The sequence below is a fragment of the Hyperolius riggenbachi genome, chromosome 7, assembly GCF_040937935.1.
Source record: "Hyperolius riggenbachi isolate aHypRig1 chromosome 7, aHypRig1.pri, whole genome shotgun sequence".
In the NCBI taxonomy this organism is placed as follows: Eukaryota; Metazoa; Chordata; class Amphibia; order Anura; family Hyperoliidae; genus Hyperolius; species Hyperolius riggenbachi.
Genome location: NC_090652.1, coordinates 175598980 through 175613824, shown reverse-complemented (window position 1 = coordinate 175613824; position 14845 = coordinate 175598980). Strand labels below are relative to the sequence as shown.

Below are 14845 nucleotides of genomic sequence, written 5' to 3'. Positions count from 1 at the left end.
TGCAGAATAAAGGCTGGAACATTTTGAAGTGGCCATCGCAGTCACCAGACTTAAATCCGATTGAGAACCTCTGGTGGGACTTAAAGAAAGCAGTTGCAGCGCGCAAGCCTAAGAATGTGACTGAACTGGAGGCTTTTGCCCAAGAAGAATGGGCTAAGATACCCGTAGATCGCTGCATGACACTTGTGTCAAGCAATGCTTCACGTTGAACAGCTGTTATAACTAGAAAAGGATGTTGTACTAAGTACTAAGAATGAATGTCACTTGGGGGGTTGAATAAAACTGATAAAGATGTGAGCACAGAAAAGACATTTGTGGTTATTTCATTAAACATTTTATGTTATATTTGTCTGACTTACAAGTGCCTCTTTGATTTAATTGTAAACAAGATGACTGAAATGATCAAAATCAATGCCAAACTGGCCAAAACACTCAGTTTCAGTGGGGGTTGAATAATTTTGAACACAACTGTAGGTAGCCCCCCACAGTATAGGCAGCAGATGTATGTGCTTGTAGTATTAGGTGACCTACCCCCCCCCCCCCCCACACACACACACACACACACTTGTAGAGGTGGCAGATGTTATCCCAATACAAGGTACCCCCCCCCATCCCAGTATAGGGACTCAGATGTGTCCAGTATTAGGTAGCCAGAGATACCCACCAGTAAAAATAGCCAGATGTGCCCAAAATACTAGGCAGCATTATAGGTAGCTTCCCTCAGTATAGGTAGCAGAAGTATGTGCCAATGTTATGTGCCCCCTGGTATAGGCTGCAGATGTGCCCCTAGTAATAGGTTGGTTTCCCCCAGTATAGGTCGCCAGATGTGCCTCCAGTATTAGTTAGCCTCCCTCTCACTACAAGTAGCCAATATGTCTCCCCCCTCCATGCAGAGTTATGAATGGAGCATGACAGAGAGTTATACTTGCCTCTCAGAGTTGCCTCTCACTTCAGCCACATCCAACTCTCTATGACCTCAGCAGCACCACGTAATGAGAGATGCTGCTGAAGTCATGGAAAAGGGACATGGTTCGTGGCTAAATAAAGATCCTGGCACTGAGAAGTATGCAACTTCTCCATCACTCTCTGCTCGCAACTCTGTAATTACCTCGTTGGGGGAAGGGGGGGGGGGGGCGCTGGGAGGAAACAGTGATTGTGCCCCAACTGGACCCAGTGTACACCTTAGGGGGTCTCTTCCAACTAGAAGTGGATCCCCAGTCCTGTATCCTATTGAAGAGGACGTAAAGGTGTGTGTGTGTGTGTTCCTTCCCCGCCTGGCTAGAGTGATTCATAATTGGAGAGCGACCAAGGACTTAAAGTGACAATAATATGGAAGCTGCCATATTTATTTCCTTTTAAACAATATCAGTTGCCTGGCAGCCCTATTTGGCTGCAGTAGTGTCTAAATCACACCAGCAACAAGCATGCAACTAATCTACTCAGATTTGACAAAAATGTCAATAACACCTAATCTGCTGCATACGTGTTCAGAGTCTATGGCTAAAAGTATTAGAGGCAGAGAATGAGCAGGACAGTCAGGGAACTGGTATTGCTTAAAAGGAAATAAATATGACAGCCTCTATAAACATTTCTCGCTTCAGGTTCCCTTTAACTACTGCCAAAAAAGTGAGGGGGCAGGGTATCAAAGAATATACCCCTGAAGTCTATAGCAATGGTTGTCTGGGTGACAACTGACAACCCAATCTTCTGAGCAATATTCCTTTTTCCTACTACAACCTGCTTACCTATTTATCAAGTGGTAATATACCAGGTTGTCTCCCTGGACTTTAATTTGTCATTTGGCCTGCTTTGTTATGATTTAAGATTCTAGAACTGTTTCTTGTTTAAAATAGTATATACACTATGTTATTATGCCTCATATTGCTGTTTGAAAGGTATTAAACACCTTTTTTTGTTTCTTTTGGAGGCAGCCCATCCAAAATTTTGCTGGGGGGGGGGGGGGGGGTATAGTTACTTCTTTATATAAAACAACCTCATAATTACAGATAGTAACTCATTTGTTTGGTTTATCTATTACCAGAAGTTATACTAAAGGACTATTTACAAACATCCTTAAGCAGCACTGCAAATGGATCAATAAAACTTGAGCCAGAAGATGAACTATAACTTGAAGACCACTACAGCAAGAAGAGAGCCATATAATTTTACCATTGTTGCCTCAACCGAATATTACTGAATTTGAAACCAAAGCTTACAGAATTATGACTGGTAAAAATGTATATACGTGATATGGGACTAAAAAGAAAGAAGATGAAGATCTACATTCACGGAAAGTTAATAAGATGATCAGCTCACTGATTAATACAGTGGGTTTGCAATATTTTATATTGATAACAATTTTAATTAATATGTTTTATAAATAAATATGCATGTTTTGTTATAAATTAGATACATTTAATTTAATGTAGAAAGTGTATGCTACCTAACATGTGACTATGGGGTTGATTCATTAAACGGTGCTACAGCTACTGCACACGGGATAAAATCAGCATGCACAAGCTACGCAGGGTTCTTTACACATAGCATGCACTCTAAATTAACGGATTAATCAGCAATCACTAAATATCGCTCATTATATACAGTTGGGTTTGGCTTGATTGATGGACTCTGGTTATTCATTTAGTAACTATCCTTTTGCCAATTAACCCACTGGATTGTCACTATTTTTGAATTGCATATAAAATGACTGGATGAAGTGACGGGAAACACTGCCTTGCTAGATTTATCCAGGTGTTCCAAATTCCATGTTAATATCTGTTTCTATGCATGCATATAGAGACCATATCTGTTAGATTCATAATTAACACTTTTTTTATTTTGGGCGCATCCCTCGATTTTATAGATGACATGACGTAACAATTAATGTTTATTCATTTGAGGGATGGTTTATGGTTAGTAGAGGGTGTACATACCGTAATTATTAAGAGGTGTGTTAGGGGTGTGCATAATGAAATATGATGAAATCAGATGAGATCAGAGTCAGGTGATGATTGGCTCAGTGCTGATATTTAAAACAAAACACAAGAAAACAGACGGGAGCCCCCAATAGTGTATTACTGATGGTATTGAGATAAATTGTGAATAGCAAATAGAGATATACTCACAAACATGGGTTGCTAAATATCAGGCACGCATTTTGTGGGTCTCAAGCCCGCTTCCTCAGACAAAATGCAAGAAAGGAGCAGCTGTAATATACAAGTAAAAAACCCTATACAATATGTGCAAATTATCAATATAAAAAAGCACATGAAAAACAGGACATGCCTACTTTGCTAATGGAAACACTTTCTTTTCCTTATACAACATTAAAAAAAATTCCTTATGAGTGCATAAGTGCAAATGTCCATAGATTGTGTTGTTCCATATCTCCCCTTGTACCATTCTGTCTCTAGGGTGATGGTGTAAATCTTATTCTTTATATACTTTTTATCCTCTATATTTGTGCCCCAATGAGGTGTAAAAAAGACAGTTCTTACCTCAGAAGTTGTGCAGTTGAGTGCAGCGCCTCTGTTGCTAGCGGGCACTGCACTAGCATCTAATATACTCCATGGCTAATCCCTTAATGCAGAGCTGGCAGGAGTTCCGACTAGGGGGCGTGGTCTGAGCGGAAGTCTCAGCTCCATGAGACACTGATTGGGCCCATACGGTTAGGCGGAAGAACGCTAGCTATGGGCGCACTAGCCGCGGCCGCCATGTTTGAAGAGGGCCCTGTCAGAGCGGAAATCTCCACTCCAACCTATGGATGGTAATGAGGTTGCGTGTGGCTAGGCGGAAGTGCGCCACCTATGGGCACACTACCTGCGGCCGCCATTTTGGAAGAGGGCCTGATCAAAGAGGAGATCTTTGTCCTGACCTCGGGAATGGGAGTTAAAATATGTGCGGCTAAGCGGAAGTATGTCAGCTAAGGGCACACTTGCCGCGGCTGCCCTGTTAGAGCAGGGCATACATGGGAATACTTCATATATACCTGTATACAAATATTGGGAGCAATGAAAAAGATTAAGACAGCTGTGCCACTCAGTATGCAAATGCAAATATACAAATAGCATTAACAATAAAAAAAAAATATAAAAATCATATAAAAAAACCTATAAAAAGGACATATAAAATAAACATAAAAACTCATGAAATATACATAGAGTTATATAATTTTAGTTTAACCAGTTCGGCCTATCTGGACGAGTTTCCTCGTCCAGATAGGCACTGCTGCTTTCCCTGCGTGGTGCGCGCGATCGGGCGCACCCGCCGCCCGCCGCTAGCCCCCCGATCAGTGAATGGGAATATAATTCCCATTCACCGATCTAACTTCCCTGCAGAAATACTGACGCTTTCTATCCAGAGAGCGCTGTATTTCTGCCCCCAGGAAACTTGTCCTCTGCATTTTAGTTCCTGGATGCGAGTATCGTTCGCATCCAGGACTTTTCTCACTGTGGCCATCTTGTGGCCAAATAGTAAACTGCACCCACATACATTTTAATACAAACAATTATATTACTTTACATTTAAAATTAGCAGTTTCCCTCCCACACCAAAAATTACCCACATACATTTTTTATAAAAAAAAATAAAAATAAAACAATATACAAAAACAACATAAATAGTTACCCAAGGGTCTGAACTTTTTAAATATGCATGTCAAGAGAGTATGTTATTATATTATTTAAAATTATAAGCTTATAAATAGTGATGGACGCAAATTGAAAAAATGCACCTTTATTTCTAAATGAAATATCGGCAACATAAATTGTGATAGGGACATCGTTGAAACGGTGTAATAACCTAGACAGATGGGCAAATAAAATACATGAGTTTTAATTACGGTAGCGTATATTAATTTCAAACTATAATGGCCAAAAACTGAGAAATAATGAATTTTTTTCATTTCTTTCTTAATCTTCCTGTTAAAATGGATTTAGAAGAAAATAATTCTTAGCAAAATGTACTACCCAAAGAAAGCCTAATTAGTGGCGGAAAAAACAAGATATAGATTAATTCATTGTGATAAGTAGCAATAAAGTTATAGGCGAATGAATGGGAGGTGAACGTTGCTCGGATGCATGAGATTTTCGGCACTGCGGTGCTGAACCGGTTAAAAGAGAGCAACTGTGAGCTAATCTCTGTTACTGTCTAACTGTACTCTGATTATTATAAGCATGCATTCCAAATACTAATTGGGCAATAATCATACTAAACAGGGTGTGTATATATCTGTGCGCACACCCGATACCTATATCCATACTACATAGATAAAGAAAAAGCATGTCAGTGACGTACACACACACACACACATGCACACCCACACAGCCTCTCTTATTTCTGCGTGCATGTAACATAAAGGGGGGGGGGGGGGACAAAAAAGTGGGGGCTTAAAAGGTTTTCTCTAATTGTTCATTTAAACCTATAGGTACCAGTGTTTTTAATGTCTGGATCCAGAAGATCTCTCTGTTCTTTAGTGTTTGGAATGTATTAGTACTCATAGGGTTTATGGTTTCGATTGCAGTGAAAGTAACCTCTGCTGGATTTCTATTATGGGTATTGTCAAAGTGTCGGGAGAGGCTGTGATTGGGGAAACCTTTTTCAATATTGCGTCTATGTATTCAGTGCTGATATTGCTGACTTTGCACAAGCAGGCATTTTCTTGGCATCACACAGTGTCTTGTGGTTGATCTCCAGTGCTGACAATATGTCTGTCTTTTGTCCTAGAGTTGGGTATTTCCACTGACACAAGCTAAAAGATAATTGCAACACATTACACACTAGAATAAGCAGTTTACAATGACTATTTGGGGGTTTAATCAATATCAATCTTAGACTAATCAATAGACAATAAGGTAAAGAATGTTATTCACTACCTAGCAATACTATCTCTATGACAGCAGTAAAAGCTACTTTTTCAATCATCTTTATCTTGGGAGTGCAGGTCTTTGCACAATGCGCTACAACACTAACGCATGGCAATTACAAGGATCTGCTATACAGGGGTTGTACAAGATAATGGAAACACCTTAAAAATCAACAAAATAACATTTAACTGAAGAGGTTGATGTATACAATGTTTATGCTCCAAATGAGGACAATGAACGGTTCTGGAAGGAGTTAAAGATTAAAATTCAGAGTACCCCAATGGTCAACATCTTAGTCGGAGGTGATTGTAATTCTGTGTTAGATATCTTAAGAGGATAAAACAAACCCCCAAAAAGTTAACCAAATATACAAAAAAAAGGCACAACATTTTGTAGATTTTGTGGAAGACTTACAATTAACAGATTCATGTAGATCTCTCCACCCTTGTGACAGACAGTTCACATTCTATTATGCACCCCATGAAATGTGGTCACAGATTGAAGCAGCTAAACCTACACTCCGAGGGAAAATAATAGCTTATGTAGCCCACAAAAAGAAATATATAAATAAACAGTGCACCAAAGCCACTGCTAAAGTTAGAGAGACTGGAAGACGGCATCAAGTAGCTCCCACAGAAGACAATAGACGAAGTTGAGTAAAAGCAAAAGTAGACAAGTGGTTTAGAGCAAGGGAAAAACTAACACTTTCTTACAAAAACGTATAATACCATAAGTATGGGAATAAAATGAGCAAAATGCTGAGCAACTTGGCTGGAGGTTCGAGAGATTACAATATTATTTCTATGTTAAAAGATCATACAGGATCACTTACGCACAACCCTTGATCTATAAACAATACTTTTCAAAATGTTTACTCCTCCCTCTATTCAAATTCTCAATTGCATATAGATCAAGAAAAAGCCAAACAAGTTATAAAAGAAGCTTAACTCCCATTCCTAAATGAGAAAGGTCTAGAAGAAGTTACCACCACAATCACAAATCTCAATAATGGCAAATCCCCAGGACCTGATGGTCCAATCGCATAATTTTATAAGCTGTTAAAACTAGAAATAGCCCCAAGCCTGACCTTAGTCTTTGATACAATTCTACAAACAGGACAACTCCCTCAATCCGTCAATTATGACCCATTATTACCAGAATCATATAGACCTATATCACTTATGAATCAAGATATCAAATTATGGACAAAATTATGGCTGATAGGCTGGTTAAACTTCTCCCTAACCTTATAGGTCCACATCAAACAGGATTCATAAAACGCAGGTCAGTCGTAGCAAACATCAGGAAGGTGCTAACTGTTCTGAATTATGCTTAACTCTATCCTAAAACATCTAAAGATTATACAATCCAATCATTTGACGCTGAAAAGGCCTTTGCTAATGTAAACTGGAGTTGGCTACGGTTGGTCTTGGCCCAAATGAAATTTTCTGGTCCCTTTTTAAATTAAAATTCATGTTTGCAGATGATCTTTTGCTATTCATGTCAAAACCCAACTCTCAACTCCAGTATGTGTTTCATATGCTTCATGAGCTGGGGAAACTGAGCGATTTTAAGGTAACCATGACAAAAAGAGAGCTGCTGATGCTGTCTTGTAGACCCATAATTTCTCCCCAAATATTACAGACAGGAGTGAAGATCGCCTCAAAGATGAAATATTTAGGAATCAATATATCCAGGTATGCGACGTATGCGCTAAACTGTCCCCCACTTTTACAAAAATTAAAACAGCAATTACAGAATTGGGAACACTTACCCATTAATATTATGGGAAGAACAGCCTTGATCCGCTCAGTGACATTCGGAAAACTGCTGTACCCTCTCCAGACAATTACTATACTTATAAAGCATTCTGACGTCAAAGAATTAGAACAAGCCATAACTAGATTTTTAAGGTTGGGAAAAAAAACGCGTATAGCACTGCAAAAACTAAAATTATTGCGTATAACCGCCGGATTGAATATACCCAATATTAGACTATACAACCTATCTTGCCTCTTTGGGCATGTTAGAGACTGGATTTGTGGGGCACAGCATTTTTCCAACACCTGTTTAGAACAATCATTCACAGAACCTTGGTCCCTTACCGCGCTATTGCATACAACATATAATTCATTACCTAGCAAATTCAAAGTCAGTGGGATCTTTCGGGATACATGGATTGCATGGAAGGAGATACGTAAACTATTTGGTCTATCCACTCAAATCTCTAAATATATGCCATTCTGGGGACACCCAGGTTTCCCGGCTAGTCTATCACATAAAGGTTTTGGAGGTTGGGAAGATAAGGGTCTGGTAAAACTAGGTCAAATGTTTCACTTACCTGGTAGTAGATGGAAGTCATTTGGGGAGATTTGAAACGCATATACTTTGCCTAGACAGGATTATCTTTACTATGCATAGGTCCGCTCTTATGTCTCTTCTACTTTAAAAGATCTCTCAAATGAATTCTCAATAAATCATTTTGACTCTTTCTTGGCACCAGGCACACACAGACTTCCTTTGTCTACCATACAGGGTAGACTACTAACCATGACCAGTGAAAGGGTATCATTGGAATTATTCACACTATGGCAAAACGATATCATAGATGATCATATTTCTAGTAAGATCATGGAAGCCTATCTTCAATATAGACAGCAAATTACTAATGAAAATTGAAGAAAGTCTTATTATAAAACCATCTTGGAGCCAAGTATGCTTTTAATTTAAAATATAAGACCCCACTCGCAAATTATACTCCTTTTTGTCCAAAATGCCAATGCCCAAACGCTGGTCTTTTTCACTGTTTATGGTCTTGCCCTGTTATTGCTCTATATTGGTCACAAGTTTTATCCTTTATCAAAAGCATTACTGGCAAGGATATTCCATTTGTTCCACAAACTGTATTATTCCATCATATAAGCCCCCCAGAACTTCAAGATTCTTCAGTTGACACCTCTAAACAACATTTATCTGCTTTTTGTAATGCTACTTTGGCGGCAGCTAAAAGTTTTGAACAACAAGTGGATTTATCCTTCAACTCCTACAGCCTGGGATTTACAACAAGAGCTTATACATCTTCTCACTTTTGACAGGATGGACACGATGAAACAAAGCGAGACACGCTAAATCTTTCTTTAAAAAATGGAAAGGCTTTATTGAACATACTTATAACCAAATGGAAATTCAAGAAATGATGGAACCATTCCGCTATACCACATGGTATGCGACCAATGATCTTTCGGGTACATTAGGCAAATTAAAGTGCTGGTAATACTTCCCTTTGTTTCTTTGGTACAAGCAGCGGGTGACCTAGAGGGTGGGAAGGGTCGGGAAGGGGGAAAAAAAAATTACCTGTCAAGTTGTAATCACTCAGGGAAAATGTGAAGACTGATCTGTCAGTCTACCCTGAAGCATAAACATGTCTATGTAATGCTAATTGTGACTGGTAATGAGTTAATAAAATATTGTTTAACCACTTGCCGACCGCCCACAGCCGATGGGCGGCGGCAAAGTGGACGCCGAAAGGACCGCAATACGCCAAACGGCGGCGGCTCCTTTCGGCTTGTAGGGGCAGCGATCGCGTCCCTGGCAACAGGCTCCATCTACCCGCGACGTCATCCCGCCGGCCGGTAGTAAGCACCGGCGTGATGTTACCTGCTCGATCGCCGCACACAAAGTGTATAATACACTTTGTAATGTATACAAAGTGTATTATACAGGCTGCCTCCTGCCCTGGTGGTCCCAGTGATCAAGGGACCACCAGGGCAGGCTGCAGCCCTCCATGTCTGCACCAAATACAGTGATCTGCCCCCCCTCGCCCTCTGATTGCCCACAGCACCCCTCCTGCCTACCCCCCAGACCCCTGTTTGCACCCAATCACCCCCCTAATCACCCATCAATCACTCCCTGTCACTATCTGTCAGCGCTATTTTTTTTATTAGGTCCTAATCTGCCCCCTGAGGGCTCCTGATCAATCCCCCCACCCCTTAGATCCTCCCCAGACCCCCCCCCCCCAGACTCCCCCCCATGTACTATATACATCTATCCTCCCCTATAATCACCCAATAGTCCCTTGTCAATCACCCATCAATCACCCCCTGTCACCTCACCACCTGTCACTGCCACCTATCAGAGATCAGACCCTAAACTGGCACCCAAACAACCTAGCATGGGTATATTTAAAAATACACCACAAAACACATTATTCTATTTCTCCTGAGTATGGCGAAACTACATGTGTGACACTTTTTTGCAGCCTAGGTGCACTAAGGGGCCCAAAGTCCAATGAGTACCTTTAGGATTTCACCAGTCATTTTGAAGCATTTGGTTTCTAGACTACTCCTCACGCTTTAGGGCCCCTAAAATGCCAGGGCAGTATAGGAACCCAACAAATGACCCCATTTTAGAAAGAAGACACCCCAAGGTATTCCGTTAGGAGTATGGTGAGCTCATAAAAGATTTTATTTTTTTGTTACAAGTTAGTGGAAAATGACACTTTGTGAAAAAAAACTGTAAAAATCTATTTCCGCTAACTTGTGACAAAAATAATATCTCTATGAACTCACCATACTCCTAACAGAATACCTTGAGGTGTCTTCTTTCTAAAATGTGGTCATTTGTGGGGTTCCTATACTGCCCTGGCATTTTAGGGGCCCTAAAGAGTGAGGAGTAGTCTAGAAACCAAATGCCTCAAAATGACCTGTGAAATCCTAAAGGTACTCATAGGACGTTGGGCCCCTTAGCGCACCTAGGCTACAAAAAAGTGTTACACATGTGGTATCGCCGTACTCAGGAGAAGTAGTATAATGTGTTTTAGGGTGTATTTTTACACATGTACATGCTGGGTGTGAGAAATCTCTCTGTAAATGGACAATTGTGTGTAAAAAAATCTCATTTACAGAGATATTTCTCCCACCCAGCATGGGTATGTGTAAAAAAACACCCCAAAACACATTATACTACTTCTCCTGAGTACGGCAATACCACATGTGTGACCCCTTTTTACAGCCTAGGTGCGCTAAGGGGCCCAACGTCCTATGAGCACGTTTAGGCTTTACAGGGGTACTTACAATTTAGCACCCCCCAAAATGCCAGGACAGTAAACACACCGCACAAATGACCCCATTTTGGAAAGTAGACACTTCAAGGTATTCAGAGAGGGGCATGGTGAGTCCATGGCAGATTTCTTTTTTTTTTGTCACAAGTTAGCAGAAATGGAAACCTTTTTTTTGTTTTATTTTTGTTTCAAAGTGTCATTTTCCGCTAACTTGTGACAAAAAATAAAATCTTCTATGAACTCACGATGCCTCTCAGTGAATACTTTGGGATGTGTTCTTTCCAAAATGGGGTCATTTGGGGGGTATTTATACTATCCTGGAATTTTAGTACCTCATGAAACATGACAGGTGCTCAGAAAAGTCGGAGAGGCTTCAAAATGGGAAAATTCACTTTTTGCACCATAGTTTGTAAACGCTATAACTTTTACCCAAACCAATAAATATACACTGAATGTTGTTGTTGTTTTATTAAAGACATGTAGCACAATAAATTTGGCCAAAAATGTATACAGAAATTTTACTTTATTTGACAAAGTTTATCACAGAAAGTTAAAAAAAAATCAATTTTTTTTTACAAAGTTCATGTCTTTTTTGATGAATATAATAAAAACTAAAAATTGTAGCAGCAATCAAATAGCACCAAAAGAAAGCTGTATTAGTGACAAGAAAAGGAGGTCAAATTCATTTAGATAGTAGGTTGTATGACCGAGCAATAAACCGTTAAATCTGCAGTGGTCTGAATGGAAAAAAGGGCTCTGGTCCTTAAGGGGTAGAAAGACTGTGGTCCTCAAGTGGTTAAAAGAGAAAATGAACAAAATATATTTTAATATGGTAGGTCCACCAATTGCGGCAATTACAGCCTCAGTTCTCTGAGGTATTGATTCATTCAAATTGTGAATTGTTTCCAAAGGAATTTTAGCCCAGTCTTCAGTTAAAACACCCTCCAGTCCTTTTAGAGACGATGGCGGAGTAAATCGACTTCTTACTTGAATCTCTAATAACGACCATAAATGCTCAATAATGTTGAGGTCTGGGGATTGTGGTGGCCAGATGAGATGCTCAACTTCTTTAGAATGTTCCTTGTACCATTCTTTAACAATACTAGCTGTATGGATTGGTGTCATTATCATCTTGAAAGATGGCATTCCCCTCCGGAAACATTTCTTGAACCATAGGATGAACTTGGTCACCCAAAATTCCTAAATAGTCTCTGCTGTTAATTCTTCCATGAAGGGAAATCATTGGCCCGGCGGATTTCCAAGAAATAGCACCCCAGATCATCACAGAAACCCCACCATGTTTTACGGTTGGGAGAAGGCAGTCTGGATGAAATGCTTCTTTCGGCTGTCTCCAAATGTACACATGGCCGGAGGTCGGAAATAAGGTAAACAATGATTTGTCAGAGAAAATCACATTTTTCCACTGCTCGAGGGACCAATCCTGGTGGTTTCTACACCACTCTAAATGCTTTGAAACATTTGTCTTTGAGAGCAGAGGTTTTCTAATTGCAGTTCTTCCGTGGAATCCAGATTTGTGCAGCTCCCGATGAACAGTTTTTGTGGAAACTGGGTTCTGTAGGTGTTCATTCAGCTCTGCAGTGATTTTAGGAGCCATGGTCTTGCAAGCTTTTATAACAATTCGATTTAGAGTCAGGCGATCTCTCTCAGACAACTTCGACTGGGGCTACACCTGTGCTTTGCTGAGGACGTTTTTCCCTTCTCTTTCAAAGCCAGTCATTACTTTTGAGACAGTACCTCTTGAAATGCCAAGCATTCGGGCAGTTTCTGCTACAGTAGCGCCTACCATACGAGCACCAATAATTTGGCCTCTTTGAAAGTCTGAGAGATCTACCATTTTTATAAATTATAACCAACTTTGGTTTAAATATCTGTAAAAAAACAATTATTTTAATTAAACATATCAAATAACAAAATAATAAACAAAAAAAACGTTAATGTTCAAAGATTATGATGCCAAAATGTTAGGTGTTTCCATTATTTTGTCCAACCCGTGTAGCTAAAGAGTGAAAGCTACACGTACAGGACTGCGTGTAGCGTGCACACGCTGACTCTATCTTGTACTGCTTGTTCACGGTAGCTGTAACGCTGTTTAATGAATTTTACTTGAAAATGTCATGTGTTTTGGACCTTTAAAAAGTTTGTAAGATATAAAATACATAATGAGAATGTCACAATACTAATCCTGCAATAAAACAATTGAAATTTGTATGTAGACACTTGCGCTCTAAGTGGTTAGAAAGAACTATCTTGAAGCTCAATTTTCACTGAAATAAATGTGTCTGGCAGGGAGCACACTAAGCAGAAACGCTAGCGTTGCAGCAAATGCAGTGAAAAACGCACATGATGCAAGTCAATGGGCCACATGTAAACAAAAGAATATACTTGCGTTTTGCAATGTGCATATTTAAAAACACTGGTTTTGTTGCATATTTTTCAAAAACGCACATAATGAAAGTCAATGGTGACGCAGAGGTATTTTGTTAAAAAAACAAGTTTGATGATGTATTTCCGCTTCCTCTTGACTTCCTAGTGATTTGATAAAATGCATAAAAAAAACGCATGCAAAACGCATACAAAATACATATGCGTTTTGTATATACGAACTTTCAAACGCATTAAAGCGCAAAAAAAAAAAAACAGATGTGCAAGCAAAAAAAAAGCAAAACGCAAACACAATGAAAACGCACATACGCACATGACAGAAAATGCGACCTTTCACACACTGCCAAGTGTGTTCCCAGCCTTTAACATGATTTTACTTTAGTGCAATGCCCCTGTGTAGATAGGCACACTGAGAATGAATACTGGGGGTGGAGCTGTGCTCTTATTTAGAAAGATTCAGAGGCGTAGTTACTCATCCCGGGGGAGGGGAAGTGGTTAAATGGCAATTAAAAGAGGTAAAAAAAAAGGTGTAATTAGTTTAGCAAAATAATAAATGGTTTTCCTTAAATTTCATTTGAATGCCAGTGTATGGTAACACTGAGGTTTGACGGAGGCTCAGCTAAACCAAGTGAAAGTGGAGTTAAAATCCATTTTTATTTTTTTTCCCTCAAGACTGAAATGCTGCCTACAGTGTTTGCATAGCGGCAATGAGTAGCAACAGCGGTTTTCCTCTAAATTTCTCTGGCACTCCCTGGCAGTCTGTGCAGAAGACTAGCATAGAGGAATCAAATTTGTCTGCACTTCCCAGCAGTGTGTGTGATAGCTTCACAAAAGTCTGCCTGTAATTTATAATCTGCGGGATCCTCCCCTCTAGGAGCTCCTGCAGACTACCTCATGTTCTTGTGGCTGTCAAATAACAGCAGTAATGGCGCAATGACAGGGAATAGGAAGTACCAACTCCTGGGGGTAGGCAGCATTTTAGTTGCGAGGAAAAAAAATTCATTTCTAACTTCCTTTCCACTTGGTTTAGCCAATTCTCCGTCAGACGTCCGTTTTATCAGTTTTATCATACACTGATATTCTAATTAAATTTAAAGGGCGACTATTGTGAAAACTGTAAAATTTAAAATAGATGTAAACACATACAAATAAGAAGTATGTTTTTTTTTTTTTTAGTAAAATGAGCTATAAATTAATTTTCTCCTATGTTGCTGTCACTTTCAGTAGGTAGTAGAAATCTGACAGAACCGACAGGTTTTGGGCAAGCCCATCTCCTCATGGGGAATTCTCAGGGTTTTTTCTTTATTATTAAAAGCACATAGTGAACTGCAGTTGCTCCATCCAGTGTATGGTGAGCAGGGAGGCTGGCCAGCATCTTTATATAAATCCTTTTCAAGGCGTGTCTTTATAAAAAATAAAGGTAAAGGCCATGCTGAGAATCCCCCGTGAAGAGATGGACTAGACCAAAACCTTTCGTTTCTGTCAGATTTCTACTACGTACTGTAAGTGACAGCAACAT

General features: G+C 39.7%; 1 protein-coding gene across 7 annotated transcripts in view; it reads left to right on the top strand.

Annotated features, from left to right (window-relative positions):
• NAB1 (NGFI-A binding protein 1) overlaps nucleotides 1-5346 on the top strand; it is a 317129-nt gene extending 311783 nt beyond the window's left edge. For 5 of the 7 annotated variants that reach the window (XM_068244921.1, XM_068244920.1, XM_068244919.1 and 2 more), the window contains one exon: nucleotides 2042-2111. Coding sequence is in view for 2 of the 7 variants with exons in the window: in XM_068244922.1 (XP_068101023.1) it covers nucleotides 2042-2127 (86 nt within the window). In the remaining 5 variants the exon portion in view is untranslated. Of the gene's footprint in view, nucleotides 1-2041 lie in introns of all 7 variants that reach the window. The other 2 variants (XM_068244922.1, XM_068244923.1) reach the window with 2 other exon arrangements.
• The last annotated feature ends 9499 nt before the right edge of the window (nucleotides 5347-14845 follow it).